The sequence below is a fragment of the Octodon degus genome, unplaced genomic scaffold (genome assembly GCF_000260255.1).
Source record: "Octodon degus isolate 3935 unplaced genomic scaffold, OctDeg1.0 scaffold00191, whole genome shotgun sequence".
In the NCBI taxonomy this organism is placed as follows: domain Eukaryota; kingdom Metazoa; phylum Chordata; class Mammalia; order Rodentia; family Octodontidae; genus Octodon; species Octodon degus.
Genome location: NW_004524767.1, coordinates 199,861 through 223,827, shown reverse-complemented (window position 1 = coordinate 223,827; position 23,967 = coordinate 199,861). Strand labels below are relative to the sequence as shown.

Below are 23,967 nucleotides of genomic sequence, written 5' to 3'. Positions count from 1 at the left end.
AGAAGGAGAAGGAGAAGGAGAAGGAGAAGGAGAAGGAGAAGGAGAAGGAGAAGGAGAAGGAGAAGGAGAAGGAGAAGGAGAAGGAGAAGGAGGAGAAGAAGAAACTCAGGACCTTACACTTGCCAGGCAGGCACTGTGCTGCTGAGCTAAATCTCTGGCCCAGAATTTCTAAAGCAGAAGTGATTTCTTTTTTTAAAAAAGGAATAATCAAATTAAGAGGGAAGAACAAAACTATGAATAAATAATACTTTTCTTCTACTCTTCAGTTTTCCAAGTTATGTTTGGAAATTGAATAAAAGTATTCTATGATGTGTTTCTCAATATATATATATATATGTGTAATATTCATATTTATTATAATATTGTAACAATGTTCCAGTCATGGAAGTAATAAGAGAATTGAAGGAAGGTAAGCTTTCTGTTCTTTACTCCATTTAAACTAGTAAGATGTTACTGTGGATAGGGGAAAGACAGAGATAGGCAACAAAAGAACCACTAAAATTTTTCTACAGATAGTCAAAAACATTAATAGATAAATTAAAATGAAATTCTAAAAAGTTGCTGCATGATTTTATTTGTATAACATTATGGAAATCACAAAATTATAGAAATGAGGGGCTGGGGAGATGGCTCAGTGGAATAAGTGCTTCCCTGGCAAGCGCAAGGGCCTGAGTTCAATCCTTGGTTCCGGGAAAAAAAAAGGAAAAAAAAAAAAAAAAAAAAAGAAATGGATGACAAACAGTGATTGCCAGATGTTAGAAATATAGGCAGGGGAAGAGAATGTTACTAATAAGGTACCTCTTCTTTTCAATCTTATATGATTTTATTGGTGAGATAAATTTCTTGGATATAAACAGTGAATTACATCTTTAAAACACTATCCTTTTTAAAAAATAATTTTCTTTTATTTTTAAGAGTAAAAACAAGAGCAAGAAAAACAAATACAGAAACAGGATAACATATAACAATACATAAGTTACAGACTTTCAAAACAAAAATAGCTGATTAACAATGATTGATATAGTTCTTATTTTCATCATCAAACCTGTTGATCAGATTAACAACAAATGCTGAAGAGGCTGCAGGGAAAAAGGAACCCTTCTCCACTGCTGGTGAGAATGGAGACTGGTACAACCATTATGAAAATCAGTGTGGAGACTCCTCAAAAAACTAGGAGTGGCAATTCCACTCAACCCAGCTATTTCCCTTCTGGGAATTTTCCAAAAAGAACTGAAAACATCATATAGTGATATATGTGCGCCCATGTTTGTAGCAGCACAATCTGTGATAGCCAAATCTTAGAAACAACAAAAATGCCCAACACCTGAGGAATGGATGAAAAATATGTGGTATTTTTATACATCTTTTTAATGGAATGGACTTCATCTTAATTTCAGTGGTGGTTACATAACTCTATACATGTAGCAAAATGCCATCAGTCTAGATGCACTTTATACTATTAATTTTTTGGATTTTATGGGGAAAACTGGTACACAACTCTTATATAATCTCTTTGTAACTTCATATAAATCAGTAACGATATCAAAAAAGGTGAAACCTTATGCAGCACAATAATATTGTAGGTAGCTAAGTTAAGTAAAAATTGATGGATAGACAGAGAGGGCCTGGGCTCTCAAGGAAGTCAGTGGAAAATGAAGACTTCAGAATTATGGCTGGAGGCACAACTGAAGACCAGGCCTCAAGATGGAGATGCAGCAGCCAGCCCTCCACGCTCCCTAAGGGATAAGTCATATCCTGGAGTGATACTCTCTGATTAGCACCACGTGGTCCAGGAAGTCCAGAGAGGCAGCCATTTGCTAGGTGAGTGACCAGAATACTCAGACCCATCTCATCCCCAGAATGCCTTTGTTCTTTCCATGTATCCTTGTTATGTGACCTGATGATCCATTTGGGAAGCAGCTACACTACTAATCCTATAGGTTGACTGTGGTTTGACCCACGTTGTACCTACTTTGTGACTTTGCTGTATAAATTACCCTTGACACAGGCCTCAATGGCAACCCACTTACAGGATCCCTCTCCTCTCTCAGGAGGTATCTGTCAACAAACTTTTCCTACTTTTAACATCCATAGTCCTTTGAAATTCATTCTTTTATATCAAGGGACAGGAATTTGGCATACCTGACATTGATCAGGTTGGGAGTTGTATTTTTCCTATAGCACTAAGAGAAAAAGCCACTTACCTGGCATGCATCTCTTTTTCCTTTTAAGGAACCAGCACATAACATTCTTGGAGTTATGGCACCATTGTAAACTTGAGGTGTATTGCACGTTTTAGTGTCTATAAGATTGATCTGTACTTGCCGAAGATGATTCTGAGTGTAGCCTAAAAGGAAAAGGGTCTTTTATTTTCAGATATACACATACTTTGCAAACCTAAAGAAAGTCTTTAATAAATATTAAATAAGAAGTGATGTTTAATCTTATAATATGTGTGGTTTATATTTACTAAAATTTAAGACGATAAGTCTTTCCGAAGTAGAAAATTCAGATACATAGAAAATAAACTCAAGTTATTTAAGTAGGTTCTACTCCACTGTTAAGACTATGAAGAAATTTTGTTTGGAGAGAACATTGGATTTATGATTACCTGATCTTCACTTCTGTCTCTATCAATTCTCTTATGTCTCTTAAACTGCCTAATTCTTTAGCAAAATATACAATGGCTAGGAAATATATTTGTTCTTTTAAATACCTTACCAGCATTATTACTATAGTAATTATGTAACTAATAATAAATAAAGGCAGGAAATAATTAATATATCTTCTAAATGACACAGAACTTAACTTAGCTCTGGTGCATATAATCAACCAGCTAACCAACCAACAGATTTTGGGATAAGAAAATAAGACATTATTTTCCTTAAATGCCTTGTAATCCCAAATTAAGTCAGTAGGATCTGAGTTGCTCTTTAGGTGCCTACCATTATTTTGCACTACTCCAAACCCTGTCACGAACAGCTCATCTCCTGAGCGGAACTCATGGGTGGCATCAGGGAGACAAATTCTATGCACTGCATTTGTGTAAGGAACAGGGCTAGAAAGCTCTGCAAGAGAAATATCGTAATCATGCAATGAGTGTTTATATTTTTCATGGACAATTATCCTCCGGAGGCCTCTTTTCATTTTGGGAGGATTTATTGTTACTCCAAAGGAAGCAGTCCATCTGGCTGGGTTCTTATACCTAAGGAGAAAAAATAAAGAATAAGTTCTATTTTATTGTGCTGCCAATCTAATAATTTATATGAAGCAACTTAGTCCAAAGTTGTCAATGTAAGTTTTTCCATTTCAAAGGAATAGTTTCTATCTATTAAAATAAATCTTTTCTAATCTGAGAATCAAGGTCAGGGAGCAGATCAGGTAGAAAATCCAACAAGGCATGTGTGTTAGGTTATAAATACCAGAGCCTGTAGCCTTTTGGTGTTATGGGACAACAGTGACTGCAAAGTTCATACAGAAATAATATCCTGCACAGAATCAGAAAGTTACCTTTATTCTATGTGCTTGACACCCTCAGTGCTCAAACACACATTTCCCTGGAAAGCTAAAGGCTGTACCATAATTAAATGAGGTATTATTGTTCTATATCTTGAAGATATTTGACATTGAGTCGAAAAGTTCTGTATTCATTAAAGTAGAGCTAGTAATTATATTTAATTGTATAATTTGCTACTTCCCAGTTTATTCATATTTAATTTAGTTTCCTTCCACAATGGAATTTTCCCATTAAGGTAAATCCTATAATTTGTCCAGCCTCTGTCACCTATAAAGACATTTAGTTCTCTTTGATATCAAGCTTAAGGTATGAAGATACTTAAAGTTTGTGATTTCTTTGACAAACTGTCATATTAATGGATAAATTCACAGAACTGTATCTTGACACCATTTTCAATTCTAAGACACAAAACATTGCTCTAAGCTTCAAGAGACTTTAACTCTCTTTTGTGATATCTACTTGTGAATAGGAAAACCATCCCCATTTTTATTTTAAATAGGGAAAGAAAAACAATAAAAGTGATACAGAATTTCAAAACAAGATGATAGGAAATTAACAATGGTTATGTTGCATATTGCTATCCTCAAAGTAGTTGCTCAGATTACAACACATAGTCATAGAAAACTGATCAAACAATGTAAGCACTGTTCCTTTCAATGAACTAATAGAAAGCAGTAAAATTATCTTAGCTATCGTGTGTGTGTGTGTGTGTGTGTGTGTGTGTATGTGCTTTTTCCCCCTTTTTTTCTTTTTTCCTTTCCCCAACCCAGTTGTTCTTTCCTTTTAAGCAGTTTCTTTCCCTTTCACAATATCTACTGTACCTTTTGGATCTTATTTACTCTTTTAGTTCCTTACACAGTGCCCTTCGTTGACTCCCAAACATTCCCAAATTTAGGACTTACATTTGAAAGCAGTGAGCAGCACTCACAAGCCAGGAACCATTGATCAGAGTGGCTCCACAGCGGTGGACACCATCCCACTGCAGACTGGTTTGCCACGGCCATTCTCCCTCTTCTACCTCTGTACCACCAACAATCCTGACGCTGTCCTTCGCAGATGGAGTCCTTCGGGTCCCACAGCCTCCAAAGTCAGATGATGCACTCATTAACAGTCATTTTGTTTTCTTTACAGTGTGTTGCTAGTACATTTTCACAGTCCATAATGAAGACATACATTGTGGGTAGCTGGTGCATGTACTTAACAGATCTTAATGTTGTTTGAGGTCCCCTTCCCCCGCCTTCCCACATCTCTTCGTCCCCTTCTCATTCACCAAGCATCTATCTCTTTATTTCCCATTGTCATTCTTTCATTTTGCACTTTGATTGATTTGTAATTCAGGTTTCTCATTTTAGAGAACCCATACAACTTTTAAACAAATCAGAAAAGGACCTTACCTTAACCAGATAAAATTCATTTATGACAAACCTCCTGCCATCATAATATTAAATGAGGAAAAACTGAATGTTTTTCCTTTAACATCAAGAACAAAGTAAGAATATATACTGTAAGTGCTTCTTTCCAAAACAGTACTCAAAACATTAACCAGAGCAAACAGGCAAGAGAAAGAAATAAAAGGGATATGAATACGAGGGAGGAAGCTAAATTATCACTACTTGCAGATGACACAGTCCTTTACATAGACGATCCAAAAAATTCTACCGAAAGACTCCTAGAATTAATAACCAGATTTATCAATGTAGAAGCATAAAAAAAATCAACACACCCAAATCAGTAGTATTCCTCTATAGCAATAATTAGCCCATGGAGAAAGAAATTAAGAAAATACCATCCACAACAACAGCCATTTTAAGCATCAATCTGTTACCATATCCTAACTTTCTTGTACTTTGTTCATTTATCAAATATTCTCTCATGTTCATACCTTACCATAGACTTAATTGTTCTAAGAGTGAACTCCTATTTATCTTGTAAGATTTAACTCGGGCATGATCTCTCCTAGGATGATTTTCCAATTCCCCTGCCTCCATACTGGTTCAGTTACAACTTCTCTGATACTTTTTAACAACAAAACATGTTTTATGTTTGCATATATATTGTATGTGCTTTAATATATATTTAATATATATTATATATACAACAAATTATTCCTCAGCGTTGTTTATGATATGGTTTCTCAACTTTGACACCTCTGACACTTGGAGCCATGTAATTCTCGATGAGATTAACTGTTCTGCGTCACTGAGTGGTGCAGATAGCCACAGCCTAATGTATATTAGATATCACCAACAGCATCTACAGTCAAGAAAAAACCTACAATCATGAAAAAATTCTACAGTGGTACATGGTATCTTTGGCAATAAAACTGCCCTTGGCTGAGAACTGTTATCCTGGAACTGTACGTTTCCTGAATCTAGTCCTAGCATATGAGCTATTTTAGGCTGAGGTTATGTCTTCACGTTTTCATTCCTGTTGTGTAACACACATGTCATTTCTACAATGGCATTATCTTTTGGCTCCATAGTTAATTACGTTGATAAATTAATAAATATTCCTAAGTGGTGAACAACACAGTTCTTTCCATTTTTAAAGCTAAATGTAACATGCACTGAAATATGTACTGATTCTGAAACTAGTAAATGTCTTCTCTGAATCATGGTGGGGTACTGTGTTGTAGGCAAAGGAAAAACTAGGCCTGGAGCTTTGCAAAATGATTAATGCAGTCTTAATAGAAATATTAAACTTACAATTGTTCAGATAGCTGTCTGATTCTGAGTTGTTGATTTCTGAAATACACAGAAAAGGCACAGAACAAGGTCAGTACATCAGAATTACAATATCCCTCTGAGTATTTCAAACACTAGAAGTCAGCTAAATTCTATTTTAAGCTAGTACTTTGGAATTATAAAGAAAACAACACTGTTAGCTTATCATACACATTGTATTTTCATTGCTTTGTAGAGGAGAAGAGATATAAACAATACACTTTAAACTTTAATGTGTGCACTGCACTAGTCAAAGGAATCATGTTTGTAATGTAAATTCATTTCCCTCTCCAGTAATTATGATTCAGTTGTTTTAAATCAAAAGTCCAAGAATATGGGGTTGGGGAGATAGTTCAGTGATCTAAGCACCTACCTGGCAAGCACAAGGACCCAAATTCGATCCAGGGTACCACATGCTGTGCCAGCCCTAGGATCCTGGGTACACTATAAGGGCCCAGAAACCAGGCATGGTGGCCCATGGCTTCTATCCCAGTGCTGGGTAGGCTGAGACAGGATGATCACTAAGGGTCTGAACTGTGTAGTGAGACCTTATATGCAATTAAAAAAAAAAAAAAGCTCCACCCTGGAATGCATTGAGAAGGTGATTGAGACTGGGCGTGGTGGCGCACACCTATAATCCTAGTAATAGGGAAGCTGAGAACAAGAGGATCACTATGAGTCCAATCTGTGTGGTGAGACCCTGTACTAAATACATAAAAATAAATAAATAAATAAATAAATAAATAAATAAATAAATAAATAAAAATTGTTTAAAAAAAGTCCAAGAGTATGAATTTTTATACTTGGAACTAGGACTCCATTAGTTCACAGCCCCTGTTTGGGAAATACTTACCTAACCACTGTATTTATTCCCTAACTGGAATGGTGCATTCTCTCACCATTATTTCAGACTATTTTACCCAGCTGCTAAGCTTAGTCCCACGTGTATGACACACCCAAGTGGCATCTGCACAAATTGGTCTGCACTCACATTTAAAACACCCTTATCACTTTCTAGGTCTTCTCTGTCCTATGGTTTTACAAAGACGTTATGCCCTCAAACTCTCATTCAACTGAGGCCAATAAATCCTTATTTGTTTGACTACTCAGAAGTTCAACCCTGACTCTATGCAAACAGTAACACACACACATACACACACACACACACACACACACACACACACAAATATGCATACTATAAACTCTCAAGTTTGTGACCAAATAGATATCCAATGATAAATGTGCTCTATTTGTGCATGATGGATAAACTCAATGAAAACACATGAATCTGGTAATTTCTTTTTTAGTATTGACTTTCTGGAGATGTGTATTCTAAAACTTTTCTTTTTGGTTTTCTCCATATAGTTATTTGCAGGGAAAATAACAAACACAAAGAATTGACCATTTAACTTAAATTTTTAAGAGAACTACCTTTGATCTCTTTGTTTCAAATAACTTGTTCTCTTTCTCTCTCACTTGCTCAGGCTCTTCCTTCATAAAGTCCTCCATGTATGTTGTCACTACTGCCAAAGTGGTCTTCACAGATGTGCAACTTGTGTGCCCACCCTGAATCTCATGCTTACAATGGTTTGGTGTTTAGTTTAATGTTTTGCTGATGATGTACAGAAATTCTAAAACTTTAACCTAGAATGTGTTTGAAAGGGAAGTCTAACAGGATAACAGAGTGGAATGTAAACTGTAGAGAAAAATACAATTTCTTGCCACTTTATTTGTATATATCATTCACAATGCAAATTCTGAAAGCAGATTCTCATGGATACAAATATGTGAGGGATGTTGGCAGGACTCCCAGCAAGGACAAGGTAAGTGTGCTGCGCCTATCACTAAGCAAGAAGCAGCAACTGGCAGTCCCAGGAAGTCTGTTTGTATCAGAAAATGCTTAGCAGAAACAAAGCAAATACATGCTAATAAACACAAATGAACATGAGATCTGTCATTTCCTTTTGTTCCTCCTACTTTTGTAGATTATTCCTGCTGCAAAGAATGATATAAAAAGGTAAGGAAACCCTGAATTCTTTTCTACCCCTCCTCACTTATCAGTGGCTAAAGGAAGAGAATGTTGGTAGACTGTGCCACATAAAAAAGAGAAATAAAAGTGGTTAATTTTTCCTTGCTCACTATTTTCCTTATAAGGCAACAAAGTGAGATGCAGTTACTTTTTCTTGCTTTCTGAAAAAAGGCCTGGTATTTTCATTTTTCACTAGAGTATACGGACCATATAGCTGGCCCTGCTACTGCTAAAGCCTTCTTCCTAAGCAAGTGGCTCAGCTCTTCATTTCTGCTAAAGATCTCACAATTCTGACTTTCTAAGAGTGAAATGCCATGGCTACTTAGTTTGTTCTTTATAGTTCTTGAGCAAACAAACAAACAACCCTTCTTTGGTCCTTTTGATGGTAATTGCAAAATACGCCAAAAAATATATACAAATAAATTGTGTTTTCATTAGTAAATGGTCTAAAAGAAGCTACAACATGGTATATTAATGTTATGCAAAAGCAAATGTATAAATAACATGACCCATTCCATCTACATATTATATTTACAGAAGCATTAAGAGAAAGAAAAGAAATATACAAAGTAACTTTCTCTATTCAGAGTTGAATTATACAGCCAAAGACTAAGATCAATATGGAAGAATGTGGCTAGGGATGAGTGGCTAGCTTGGGTTGGAGGCATATGTTTAGGGTCCTATTCCAAATTAGGATACTTTATTAAGATTACTTCACTTACAAAGCAATGTCCTCTCAGTAGAAGAACCCCAGAATTAAAGAATAGCCAAAAAATTAAAATGAGTGCCCAAAAACTGATATAGAATTTTTTTTTTATGTAAGAGAAATAAACAGAATAACAAAAATAAACTTACTTTTAATTTCAACTGAATCAGGATTAACCTTAGGGGGTCCTACTGCATTTTTCAGCTTTTTGTGTAGAACATGTTGAATAATTTTATTAGTGATTTCAGGATCTTCAGTAGAACGGATTCTAAAAATGAGCAGCATATGAGCCAGTAGTCCATGTTCCTCTTGACTGTGGACCAAAAAATAAGACAAAGGAATGAAGGAAAGGAGGAAGGGAGAAAGATGGGGTGAAAGGAAGAGGGAGGAAGAAGGAAGAAAGGAAGGAAATGGGAGAGAAGTGAAAAAGAGTTGGGTGCTTGATTTATGATAATATCATAACTCGTCTTCTTTGTCATTCAGTCACACACACACACACACACACACACACACACACACACACACACTCGCACAAAGCAATAAACATTTCCTTCTAAATTCCTATTGTTTACTACATACAGAAACTCTAAGTCAGCTACCCCGGCGGTAAGGTAGTAGGCTCATGGTATCCTAACCACCAAAAGGTCTAGTCAAGTGTATGATTATTGATACAAAGATACTTGTCAACTATCCAAAATTAAGTGAAATATGTAGTAAATGCAAAATCAACTGCACATTTAGCTATTGATTTTATTACTTAAATGCACTGACTTCTCTTAAATAAGCTTTAGGCTCTCCCAAGCAACTCTTAATCCTAAGGCTTTCAGAAAGCTCCATCAAGTCCTATGACTTTTGTGACACTATTTTTCAAGAGAAAGCATTAATAGACTTAATGCCATATACACTACCTTGGAGTCACCTTGCTGGCTACCCCAACCCTACTTTCACATTCAGTTCCCTAACACTGTTATTACTTACTAAATACTGCATCAACATTTGCTTTCCTAAACTATAAATAGGAATAAATGAAAACCTTAATTTTTGGATGTGAGACTTTTTTATATGTTATAAATTTGAATACTATTTTTACTGATAGCACCTCCCACTTTTAAAAAGTAAATCTTCAAATACACTTTTATATGCAGTAGGACATGTATATGAATAAGTTCATTGTATTCGTGTTTTCTAAACATAAATAACAACCATTGTGTTCATCAAGGGGACACTGGCTAAATGAGCACTGACACACACTTTTAGTAAAATACTGCACTATATAGTCTGTTAAAGATTAAAATAGATCATGTAGTCATTGAAATAATGTTCAACCAAAAAAAAAAAAAAAGAAAAGAAAAGAAACAATGTTCAAAATCAAATTTTAAGGAAATGTTATTCTGGGATTAGAGTTACTGGAAAAAAGGGGATCTTACTTTCTATTTCATAAAATATTGCATTACTTGATTTTCTGTAATTTTATACTGCTTTTGTTATCAGAAAGAAAACAACACACTCAGATCAATGTTTTCTGCTTCAAACTTTTCACTGCCTCACAAACCTTACTAGTATTCATTCTTTCTTCTTTCTCTTAGTCCTATTCTGACTGAAAACAAACCAAAGCCTCTGTACAACATTATTCAGGTTATCTCCCACCTTCTTAATCACAGCAAGCCTTCTTGACAGGACAAATATACTCTGGCTCCTATCTACTTTACAGTCCGTTTCTTTTACTTCATGCCCAGTGAGTTGTTTTCCAGTGGAACAGGAATGGCTTCCGGTTGGCAAATCCACTGGATTCTTTCCAGTGCTTACATGGTCTTAGGAATATCTGTTGATGCTATGCTTCCCTTGAAGCTTCTTATCTTTAGCATAAGTGATGCCTCTTTCAGAAATTTTCTTTCCTCCCTTTCCTTTTCTATTTTAATGGGTCCTGATTTCTTTTTTTATCTTCAATGTTATTTTTCAAACTATCTTTATCATCCCCTCTTTCTGAGAAATTGCTGAGCTCTAATATTTTGAGTTGACAATGAGGAAGTTTATATCTTCAGCTAAATCTCTATAGCCTTCATAATGTCAGATTCATTTTTCTTTTCTTTTTTTTCTTAGATTCATTTTTCAGGCTCATGTTGTCCCCTCACATCCTAACATGTCCAAAACTATCTACACATTCCCAAGAAACTCGCGCTTCCTATTGTTGCAGCATGAGAAGAAAGAATAAAAAGCAGCAGCAGCAGAGACAGTCTACTGAAATGAAGAGGTGAGCAAACGGAAAGTGACTCCAAAAGTAGGTAGCATATGTGGGCTCTCAAGGACCCTGAGAAAGGGAGGCATGAATGGCGACTGCTGGGTTTCTCAGTAAAGTGCCTGGGTTTTCCTTAAGTCAGGGAATTTTCTGTGGAAATTCTTTGTAGAGATGTGCATGAGGAACCAGATAGTTACAGAAATCAGAAAAGGAGTTCAGACTGGGGCTAGAAAATGGAACTCCAATATTTCTGAAGCCATGTAGCAAGTGGAAATTTAAAGATTAGAAAAGTAGAGGCAGATCCAAGGACAGACCCTATGTAAAACACAATAGAGTCCAGAATTTTCAGAGGAACGTAGGCAAAGTAATGTTTCAGAGATGTAAGCTAAGTAACAGAAATAACTCTTAGAGTTTTATCCATGGAATAATACTGCAAATAGTTTTATTTTATTTTTGAAAAAAGCATATAAATAATTTGCTTTACGAGAATATGTTATTTAAAATCTGAATGTACTATTTTGTTTAAAATTTTATATTCTGAACTTGTCAATTTCTTGGTAGTTTACTGACAGATCTGGTATTCATTGGGAGCACAGGGAGGTAGAATAGAAGGAAGCAAACAAAAATGAGGAAGAGAACTAAGAGCTAAAGACAAACCTCTACCATACTGCTTTCTGTAGGGTACTGCAGTTAAGCCAAGGCATATATGTTAGACTGTCAAGGAGCAATGTTACTGCACAGGCATGGAGTATACCGTCTCTAACAAGCACCTTGCCAATGCTCACCATCAGAGTGAGAGGATGAGTGAGGAATGCTGGAAACTACGACTTATACAGGACAGATGTGAAATAAATGCTTTTGAATAGAATTATGACATTAATACTTTAAAATATACATACTGTGGCCAAGACAATAGCCTCAGCTTTAAATAGAATAAGAAGTCAACATTTTAGCTTTACATACCTGAACTTGATAATGTGAGACTTGACAAGTTCTCCCTTCAGTGGACATTTATTAAATGCATTTTTTACCTGTTCAAAAATATTTAAAATGTGTCAGCAAGAACAGTTTATTTGTATTCTACCAGTTAATTCAAAGTTCCAGGGAAATATTTTTTTTTAAAGAAAGAACATGTAACCCTGACAGCCAATCCATGATGTACTGGACTTTAGTCTTCCCAGCCTTACCCCTAGTGATGCCTGCCACACTTACATAAGCATGAAAGGTACTAGGAGCACAATGAGGCCAGAGGTGCCTTCTGCTGTATTACTGAGAAAGACACCAAAATATTACAATTTTAAAAATGTTAAAAACCAGGGGCCGGGGAGATAGCTCAGTAGAATAAAGCACTTGCTTGGCAAGTGCAGGGTCCTGAGTTCAATCCCTGATACTGCAAAAATAAATAAATAAATAAATAAATAAATAAATAAACAAACAAACAACCAAGCTGTCTTTTGTAAAGTAAACATCAGTATTTAAATTTTGAAATAAGGAATTTCCCTGTGGTAGACTGAGACAACAAAATAGTTTTGTCAAGTGACACTGGAGTTCAGAAATGGGTGCATAGCAGTGTCCCATGGTTCTCAAAATGAACCCACTACAAAGACAACAATATGCAATGGATTAATTATTGAAACTGTCCTACTAATCAGCTTTGAAACTGTCTGACTGCTATTTGTTTCTCAATAAAATCAAATAAAAAATAGCTCCCTCCCCCCCAAAAAAAAAGAAAAGAAAGAAGGAAAGAAAGCAAAAAACTGTTAGTAAAAAGGACAAGTGACAGGTAATGAATTGTGAGAGAACAGTGCATTGGTTATTTGCTTTCAATGCACTGCACAAAGAAATGCTCATGACAGACCAAAAACAGTGGGAAGAATAAGACAGCTGGTGTCCTGACTTCATTTATAGCCATTATTTTCCATTATTTTCCTCTGTTATAATGTATTTGTTTTTTACATTGACAAATAAAAATTGTATTTATTTATAGTATAAAAAAAAGTTGCCAAATATTCCTTCATGATGTGTGCCCAGAAGAGTACCCAGAAGGGTCTTAGAAAGCCACATGAGCTGGGATACCTGACAAACATAAGTGAGCATTATGTAATAAGATGGAAGTATGCAGTACTAGCTATATGCTTCATTTCAAGTACTATTTATAAGATATGTCTTATAAATAGTATTTAAAATGAACTTAATTCTTAAAATTAGAAGTGCAGGTAGGTAAAAAGTTCAGGGCTTGGTGTCTTTATTTTGTGACTATCTGCTAGCACAGTTATGACATGCGAAGCACTGCTTCTTAAATTTCATTGACTCCTGAGTCTGAATACTCAGGTGCAGTTCCTGAAATTGTAAGACAGCTAAGTCTTTTAAGTAGTTATCTTTTTGGATATTTTCATTTAACACTATTTTTATCAAGTAATTCTAAAAGTATTAGTAATATTAGAGGTACTATGACAGAGAGTCCTATCTATATTTGTTCATATCAAATTGATCTGAATCCTTACAAATTTAATTTGGCAAATGGGACAAAAGTACAAGGAAAATGGTTGTATTGTTTCTTGATGTTTTAAACTCTATTTCCTTTTTTATTTTATAAATCTATTATATTTTGCCTTAAGAGTTTCTTCACTGACCGGGTAAGGTGGTACATGCCTGTAATCCCAGCATTCAGGAGACTGAGGCAGCAGGAACATTACAAGTTTAAGATCAGCCTGGGCTATGAAGGGAACTCAAGGCCAGCCTGAACTGCATCTGCAAAGTTTCTTCATTGATGTTCACAATTTGCTCTTGGCGTATATACATAAGCAGGATTTGACCTCCTCAGCAAGATAACCAAATCCTTGGCTTTCACTTTGCTCATCAGTTTGTCAGAGAGGAAAAGTATGGCCATGCTGTATTTTTGATATGGTTTGTGTTTCCCCTAAGCTTTCCTTGTTGAAATTTAATCCTAGCTGTGAGGTATTAAAAAATAGTGTAAGTTTAAACTGACCATGATGTTAAGAGGTATGGCATTTGGAAGGTGATTAGGATTAGTTAAGGTCCTTAGATAAGAGCCGCAAAACTGAATCCTGGTGGCCACATAAGAAGAAGGAGAGAACAGAAGAGACCAACATAGACATATGTGTACCACATCTTTTGTCATGTGCTATACAGCGCTACCTGGAGATGCTGGCTTTAAGAGAACCACAACAGATATTGTTCCTAGACCTCCCACCTCCAGAACCATCAATTAAAATAAACCTTTTTCTTGATGAAGTAGTTGGCCTCTGCTATTTCATTAAAGAAAAACTGACACAAATCACATTTATTATGTTCTAATTCAAGATATTGACACTAGCAGGCACTTTGAAAAATATATAATTTAACACTTTAGTTGTCATGTGAAGAAAACATGTCTAGAAGGAGAAAGAGATGTGGCAAGTGGCACACCACGGCTTGGCGATGGTATTAGAATTAGAGGTTCTAACCTCTAGTTCAGTGTCCTTTTAGTCATATCATCCTCACAAAAGAAAAAACCAGGGGCTGGGGAGATGGCTGAATGGAATAAGTGCTTCCCTGGCAAGCACAAGGGCCTGAATTCAATCCCCAGTTCCGTAAAAAAAAAAAAAAGAAAACAAAGCAAAGTCCAAATTATTCTTTATGCATTCTGATAATGATAAGCACCTAGAACTCAGGCCTTTATTCTTTTGGTCTATCATGCTAATTTTTCAAGTTCCTCAAATATTTGATTCAACTGTCAATATAAATGGTGCTTTAAGGACAGAAGTGTGTATCCAGGGGGTTCTTGATGCATGGACCAAAAGTTGGCCCACAGTTACATATTTTGAAAAGGTAAAACCCTATTCATGTATGTTTCTGAATAGTTGCAATCTTGGCTCAGGGTTTCTTAGTTAGAAGTCCTATAGTGCAACTACCATATTCAATCCACTCTTACATTCCTAGAGTTTTGGGAGTCTACTAATCAAAACTGTGGCAGCATCTAAAGAAAGTTGAGGAGGGGCATAAATGAATGACTAAAGGCCACTTGGTTCAGGCTTGAAAGACACACTCTTCTATGTCATGTAGTGCCTCTTACTGTTTTGCAAAAGTATACAAAGATCAGTTGGATGGGTTTTAGAAGTTAGGATACTAGAGGACAAGAGGCATGAGATATCTTGTCTAAACAATATTAGTACAAACTTTTCTTCTCATTAAACTAAGAAAGTAGCTTTATATCTATTCTAACTATCTTGTATATATATATTTTTTTTTTTCACACAAAATGGTCCTTTATTTATATCTCCCCTTTTCATTTTGTTTTGTCAGAGATGGGTGTTCCATTGCTGTTAATTATTGTAACTGTCCTACTAACCTGTTCTGAAATTGTTTCATTGCTATTTTATCCTTTTTCTCATTAAAATGAAAAATAAAATAAAATAAAATATATCATAGAAATTGTATTTAGAAAAAGGAGAAATGAGAAGTGCCTAATGCAAAGAGAAAGTGGAAATCCTTGAAGTGTGAATGAAACTTTCTTTATAAAATACATATAATGTATGCAAATATACCAAAATATTCATCGCTGCATACAAATGTTCTACATAGTGTTTTCTGTTTATAATATTGTGTGTTTTCTGAGATGTCTCTAATAAATTTGTACTTCTTTAAAAAAAAAAGGATACTAAAATAAGTGGTGAAAAGTGACAGCAAGGTAGAGAAAACACTACTTACCATTAATTCAATTCTCTGGCTCATTTCTGTGAAATTCTTGGAACCCTCTCTTCCAAACTCATCATATACTCTGTCACTTGTGAATGGCAGTGTACTATAGTAATTGTAAGTCTTCCTTTGACCTACAAGAAGAGAGACAACAACCCATAATCACTCTTATCAGATGCATATGAATTACCATTATGATTCCATTTAGTGGCTGCTGGACAGGCTAAGGCAGAAAGGAATGCTCCTCCCCCAGGACATCATATTCATTATCTTTCTCCAGGCTTCGCTCAGAAAAAAGACAACAACATTCATCATCACGTGATTTAGTGTGCAGAAGCTGTAAGGACTACCTGGTGTTCTTGAGGTACTGTGCAAATGTGGCCCTGTGGGTGAAGGCAGAATACTCATGTGTTTTTCACTCCTAAATCACTGGGGTAGCAAGCATTGCTACCTGAGCACATAAATAAGGATGTGTTAGAAGCTTTCTAAGGGTGAATGCTTTTTCTGAAATCTTTCAACAGCAAATTTGTAAATGACACATCAGTTATGGTGACAAGGTTCTACTGTGAGAAAATCTGCTTTAGCTAAAGAGGTAAGAGTAGGAATTAAAATGCTAGGAATTCTGAAAAGAGAAACTGAGGAAGCTGGAACTACTGGTTGTCATAGACTTCTGGTGGCAGTGTTATTTCACCTGCTTCACTGTCCCTCTAGTGGTTTTCTCCCAACACCCTCAGACGTGTCTGGTGTGGTCCTTAACCATTGTCTCTATTCAGCATCCAACTTAAATTTTCCATATTGTGGACCTACTAACGACATAGGACAGTACAGCATTTTCCTTTTCCCTCCTATACATGAAACAAGGACAGAATTACAAGAGTTTATATTATTAACACTGACTTCTTTCTGTGACAGACATTAAGAATACAATAATGTTCAGGGAGTTGTATATATTATAGAAAAATGGACCATCCTCATCCAATCTCCCTCTCTTCTTTCTATTCCTTTCTTTTCCTGTTCACTTAAAGCACAGAAGAAAAGGAGACTCACCCTGACTACCAGTGTCTCAGGCATATTTGTGTATCTTATTTAATTTGCAACTGCCTGATGGGAAGGCAATATGATTTATATTTAAGAGTTCCAATCTGAGAAATTAAAATAATTTTCCTAACCCTAATGTGACACAGCCAGAAAATACAGAATTAAGCCAAGGTCTAACTACTAAGGCATACACTTTTTTGTTTTTACACACTGTTTCTTGAAGTAGATTAAACCAAAGCCACACGGAAGCTGTGGGATTTTTTTAGTATAAAATTTACATTAAAAATTGCTGATAAACATCACAACTACAGCCTGGTTATCCAGCAGGCTTAGTGGAACAAAGTTTGAAGTTGCTCTCCAACCTCTGGAAAGGCCTGATGACAAGAGCAATGGACAAAAAATTATCAGAGTGGAGACACTGAAAGTCATATGTCCCCTGTATGACCATGACCTTTAGTGAAAATTGGGGGAGTTTTACCTTTCTACTATCCCTTCATCTCCCTTTTCCTAAATGTCCCTGCCATGCAAGACCAGGGTAAGATGAAATGCAGGAAAGTCCCTGGCAATGCATAATTTCAAGTAAGGTACTAGCTTACTGAAATACTGAAAAACAATGCAACTATCTTTTTAAATTACTGTTCTACTATATTTGCTTTAAAAAAATCTGTCTATAGTTGTGTGGCTGCTTTCATTGTTCTACAATGTTGCTTCTCAGACTACAGTGTACACGTGGACCACCTGTGGCTCCTGTGAAGCATGCAGATTTTAGTACATTTGGTTTAATGTTGGATCCACAAGTTTGTTGTTAAGAATGTAAACTAGTACAATAATTATAGAAATCAGTACGGAGATTTCTCAAAGAACTAAAATTCGAAATTATGTATGATGATACAGCAGTCCCCCTAGTAGGTACTATCCTAAAGAGTTTAAGACATCATACTATACTGATACATGCATACCAGTGTTATAAACTGGTTATAAGTAGCACAATTTGTAATAGTCAAATCCTGGAAACAGCCTGACTACCCATCAAGAGATGACTGGATAAAGAAGATGTGATATCATGTATAATGAAATAGTATTCTGCTATACAGAATGACACATTGAAGACACGTATATGAAAATGGATGCACCTGGAAAATATAATGCTGAGTGAAGTAAGCCAGATACACAGGCTTAAATATCAATGGTATCTCTCATTTGAGTGAGGCAAAATACAAATAGAGAGAATAATAAAAAAATGAGAATGGGACAAGGAGATGGATCTCTTCCAACAGGAAAGTGGTCCAAGGGAACAAGGGCAAAGGATAAAGAGGCAAGAAAGGGGAAAAAAGCAGAATGAAGATATGCCATATGCAGGATCCTAATAACCTCAAGGAATGTAAACCTTACAGGACATAACATGAGCTGAGATTAATAATCGCAATAAGAATGAAAAATAGGGTAAAGGAACTGAGGGAACTAAAGGAGGGGGAGGGAAGGGGAAGGGATTAAAAAGGAAACAAACTATGGTATGTACATGTAGTCATATTTCAAGAAGATTATAAGCTGCATTAACTGCAAACATGTATTCATACAATTAAAAATTAAAAAGACTATTTCTAACGTGACCTCAGGTGGTATTGATGCAGCTGATACTTACACACATACTAAAGAGGATGACAGATTCTTCAATAATCTGAATCCTGGCTTTTATGATTTATTTACTATACTGAATTATTTTAAGTTATCATATAAATGAAATATGGTCAAATGTTGGTAATTTCATAGGGTTTGACTACATAAACAACTTACCTCTGCTCAGTATTTTACTTTGTTCTGTAGACTTAAAATAGGCCAGTAAGTATTAGAAACATATTTCAAGCTGCCAGAATTACATGATATGCCTAGTTATTCAAAAGCCCTGACAGCATTAACATAAAAGCAATGAAGTTTGGACAGGTCTGAGACATTTATATGTGTGTTAGAGGAGATGGCCAGGAATATGAGCACATTCATACTTTCTAAAAGATTTGTTATTCTTAATTTACAATGATGTTACTCATGAGCAGATTTACCTTCTTACCTTATCTAAGTGATAGAGCAGCAGAAACAGAGCCCCGAAGATTGGACACAGACTACACAGAATTCTAAGCTGGGCTTTGTGAAGTAAGGGTCAAAATGATGTCTTTACAAATCCAATCACCTTCATCTACAGTTGGACACTTGTGTAACAGATTTGTTTGGTTTGGCTTGGTTATTTTGGCCTGTTAACACCTAAATGCTCATGATGACACCTGCTAATTTTATTAATTTATGTCCCTAAACAGAGGGCAAGTCACAAATATAAGACACACTGAAATAATCATTGTTTATTCAGGTGTACTGTGTGGGCACGGCAAGGACTGCGTATTTCTGAACTCATCATTCAAACAGGATCCAGGAGCAGGTTACTGGATAAACTTTCCAAGTTTTTCCTATGTGTACCTGAACAGACTCATATTTTTGTAAAGCTCATCTTGGAAATGGTCAAAAGATAAAGCAAGGAGCATTTCTCTCACAAAAGTCATTTTAGGCAATTAGCATTACTAGGAATTGTTTGTGAAGTCAGAAAATCCTAAGAAAAGATGGTAGGTATGATTCATTTGTGTATTATTGTGAATCACTACTGACTTATAAAGCACCTAATATGTGTCAGAATTCTGCTAAGTTCTGGAAGTAAAAATGAACTATTGTCTTAAGCAGCTGTAGGAAAAAATGATGATGCTTACAACATAATGAGATGCACTATGCTCCTCACCAGTCTACAGAACTGTAAAAATATTTTAATATTCTTTTTTATTAAAACCATGATCCAGAAAGATCTCTCTTCTTAAAATAAAGACATTTGAGATTTAAAACCTGTAGGTGTTGAGGCCAGGGATATAGCTCAGCGGCATAAGCACCTGCCTGGCAAGCACAAGGTCCCAAGTTCAATCCCCAGATCTCTGGTACCGAAAACAAACAAACAAACAAACAACAACAACAACAACAACAAAAAAACCAAAACAAAAAAACAACATTTGTGTGTGGGCAAATTCTACAGCACACATATGCATTAGCACTTGTATACACACATGAACCAATGTTTTAAACATTTCTTTCCTTAAATTACTTAGAAGTAATGTCTTTGCTTTAGAAATTAAGATCAGATTTGTGTTGGGAGTAGAGGAAGATAAACAGGTTATGGATCACTCTTTCTACAGAAAACATGTTTAGCAAATTTGCAATTAAATTAAAATCAAGCGAGTAGCTTCTATGGTTTCAGGACCTGGAATATCACAGCATAATCTAGTCACAGAGAGAGAGAGATCAAACTAACAGGTCATAGCTGAGTCAACTAATTAAAACCCAAAGTAGCACAGAAAAAAACTTCAAAAGGGTTGTTATAATGTGGAAGAATAGCTCTAAAGTACCCCAGAGACATTTTTAATAAGATAGCAACTAGCAGCTCATCTGGTAGTGAGATGTTTGATAATCACAGAGAGAGAGCCTGTTTATAATTAACCCTCTCAGCATATCTTTTCCTCTTTAGTTGTAACATATCCCAAGATAAAATTTTAAATAACAGAAATAGGTACTTACTCAACATGCTAACATGATGAACATTTCTCCCACTCAGGAGTGCTGCATAAAGCCTACTTCTCTATAAATTATCATTGGTTTATTTGTACATCAAGATTTCAATGAGTTAATTACTTTCAGTCAAAATGATTGTGCTGTGACCTGAAACAACTCAAAATATTGGATTCTAGCTAACTTATGATCTTCCTCAAGACTCAATTACCACTTATTAATTAATATGAAAATGAGTATACTATTGCCAGCAGGAAGCATTGCCACATCAAAGGTAGAAGAATCTTTGTGGCTTTGTGTGATTAAGAGAGGCATAACAGAGGTACAGATTCCTTTGTCTTGGCTGTACAAATGAATCCTAGGTATTAAGGAACAAGCCTGAGGCAAAGCAAAGCAGGAAGTAACATGAGGAAATATGTGGGCTAAACCCCATGCTGCCTGGGCAGCTCATACTTACTGTATCTCACGTAATGAACAGTGAGTCCGACGCACACTGCCAGCACAATCAGGGATAGAAAGCTGATAAGGCCAATAACCCAGGGCTGCACACAAGTTCCTTTCCTGGCCCTCACCACAGCTAGTCTGAGGAAGAAAGTACATATAGTAGATGAGTTATACTCAATGAGTAGCATATCTAGCTGCAGGTTAAACACATCTTTCTGGGGAATGAAAGATGTTCAGAGGGTAGTGCACTATTTGATTTGGGACATAACCTGATACCCAGCTGTTGAGGTCAGTCATTGGTCTGCCTATCTTGAGGCAAGAATTTTGCCTCAGTCTCTTCATGCATGAAACAACAGAGATCAGAGTAAGGGTACCTATCTCACAGAAGTATTGTAAGGATTAAAGGTATAGTGTGTACAGGGCCTGCCACAGTGCCTGGCATATAGCAAATACTGTACAATTAGCTACTTTTTATCAAGCCAGCAATATACGAGCTATGAGACAGCTCTTTTTAGCACTCTGTCATTTTAAACAGGCTACACAATTCATTACAACTCAAACCATTCCAGCTTACAGATAGAACCTTTACTACTATTCTCCTCCTAATTTTGTGAATTAATTCCAAATAAAATTTGGAGGATGCACAAAAGATTACCAGAGTTCTCTTTCTAAAAACCTGAGTGTTTGAGCTACTATTTACCTTGAAATTTGAGTGATACTCCATGAATGTTTTTCTGCATAAGATGCTCTCATACTTGCCATTTAACCTGCCTCTAAAAACACATGCTATTAAAATGTGCTGATCAAGCTGGATTATTGCATTTGATTGGTAAGTGGCTGTGCCCTTGGATTATAAGCAAACTCAAAAGCTATAGAAAATAAAAAATTAGTGAGAGCTGGCGAGCTCTCACTATATATTGTCTATAATATCATTATTGTACATTTCTTGAAATAATGACAGGAACTAGAAATTAAGAGAAGAGGAAAGGGATTAAAAGGAGGGAGAGGAGATGAGAAAGAAGGTAATGAAGGGAGTAACAATCCCACTGTGTAGATGCATGTTCTCATATACAGGAATGAAGCCAAATGTTCTGTTAACTAGTACGTTCTAATAAAAATAATTAATTTCTGGAGGTATTCCTTCTGCTGGTAGGTTGGAGAATGCATATCTAATTTGTCTAGAATGCTGTCTATCTGGTGCTGGAAGCCTTGAAGGAAATATGGTTCTCAAGGTAAAGCATTGAGTTTTGAATGGGAACAAAGAAAAGTGAATGTTCAACCCTATCATTATCAGTTCTGTAGCTTGACATTTAGATTCTGGGCTAACTTTCTCTATTAATGAGGCACAGGACATCCATTCCATCTACTAAAGCATTCTGGGACCCCCAAAATAGCTCATGAATATGTAAGCTTCTTGTAAACTGCAGAACTTTTCATAATAGATACATTTTGCTTACAGACATCAAGAGGAGCCATTTTTCTGGTGACCTAGGAGCAGGAAGTCATGGCCTTTTGCATATTGGCCTCAGCTACATTGTCATTACATCCTAGCTATCCCTAGCTAGCCATGTTCATCTCCTCTCCAGCACTCTTCCTCACTGAAGGCTTTGGGGTGCCCTTGTAAGCTCCAGGGATGCTCCTTGATCTGCTTCCTGGCTTCTTTGATTTTCCCATGGGCTGTAGCCAAGGAAATTTTATCTTTCCCTTGCCAACCTCTTTCATTTCCAGCTCTCCTGAGTGGGATTCCAAACACCTGTTCCTACAATGGCAATCACTGTGGTATAAAAGTGCTCCTCCTCAAGGAGCTTATTTCATTGTGCACAATTGTGCTAAAGAAGCTCCCCAAGCTGATTTTTGTTTCTGAATGCTCGCTCTTCACCTGTTGCAAAAGAAAGGAGATGCATACAGCAGACGTAAGCAAGACTTGGGGGACGGTGTGGGAGGGAAGGATTTCTCAACTGATTGTTAGTGCATGCTAAGTGAAGAATATGAATTTGTGCTTATAGGAAAAATGATAAAAAATCACATGTACATGACTATTATATACAATTATGAAATATCAGATAAATTGTACTATAAGAATTTAAGGCAGAAAAAATAAATAATGCAGTCATTAAATGGATGAGGGTAAAACTACATATATCGAAATGGGAAAAGTAACTTTATGACCTTTAAGTATGAAAAACCTTACAGAATAATATGTATTCTATGCAGTTTTTATAAAATAAAATTATATAGAGGTGTACAGTCCAGTCCAAAACACACAAAATATATAAAGTGCAGTAAGAAATAAAAGAGCAATTTGCATTGTAATTTATATTTTATTTTGGTTTCATGGTGATTTTTTTTTAAACAACAAACATTATGACTTTTGAATTAAATAAGAGAAAAAGAGATGTCTTATGAGGAAAAAATAATCAAGGAAGCACACGTCTTAATAAAATTCACTTTGCTACCTTGTGCCCGGTACCACGGTGCCCTTCCTGATCCCCACTTCCTGAGACTACTTGGTGACATGCTTTTTCGGGGGTTGGGAGGCAACAAGGATGAATCATGGGATTCAGGAAAGGGAGGCCCAGTGACAAGCTCTGAGCACACAATTCAAAGCACCTTCCTGAATCCTGACACCAGGTCAGGTTTTATATTTTCTTGTACTAGCAGATTCAATTTTTATTTTTTCTTCATGAAAACCAAAGACTGTAATTCCACAGGCTAGCTAATCTAATCAGTTATGCCATTGTGATAAAAGTGACAAATGTTGTATCACTTTGAGTTTCCAAGTTTTGAAAAATCATTGTATAAATACCACTAATTATCATTATATTTTAATTAAAAATGGTGATATCCACATTACTGAGATGTTTGTCACATGAAAGATTGTATACTCTGTCCTCAATCTTTTAAAAAAAAATTTTGGCCAACCAAATAGCTCAGTGGATTAAAGCGCCTGCAAGCAGGTGCAGGGGCCAGTTCAATCCCTAG

General features: G+C 35.9%; 1 protein-coding gene across 6 annotated transcripts in view; it reads right to left on the bottom strand.

Moving 5' to 3' along the window:
- The window catches only part of Tmprss11e (transmembrane serine protease 11E), a 93,028-nt gene that overhangs the window by 7,575 nt on the left and 61,486 nt on the right, over positions 1-23,967 (bottom strand). For all 6 annotated transcript variants that reach the window (XM_023704190.1, XM_023704193.1, XM_023704191.1 and 3 more), the window contains 8 exons: positions 20,999-21,123; positions 15,922-16,043; positions 12,175-12,242; positions 9,125-9,288; positions 6,223-6,261; positions 4,420-4,597; positions 2,946-3,205; positions 2,205-2,347 (listed from right to left, as the gene is read on the bottom strand). In XM_023704190.1, coding sequence (XP_023559958.1) covers positions 2,205-2,347; positions 2,946-3,205; positions 4,420-4,597; positions 6,223-6,261; positions 9,125-9,288; positions 12,175-12,242; positions 15,922-16,043; positions 20,999-21,123 — 1,099 coding nt within the window. The remainder of the gene's footprint in view (positions 1-2,204; positions 2,348-2,945; positions 3,206-4,419; positions 4,598-6,222; positions 6,262-9,124; positions 9,289-12,174; positions 12,243-15,921; positions 16,044-20,998; positions 21,124-23,967) is intronic.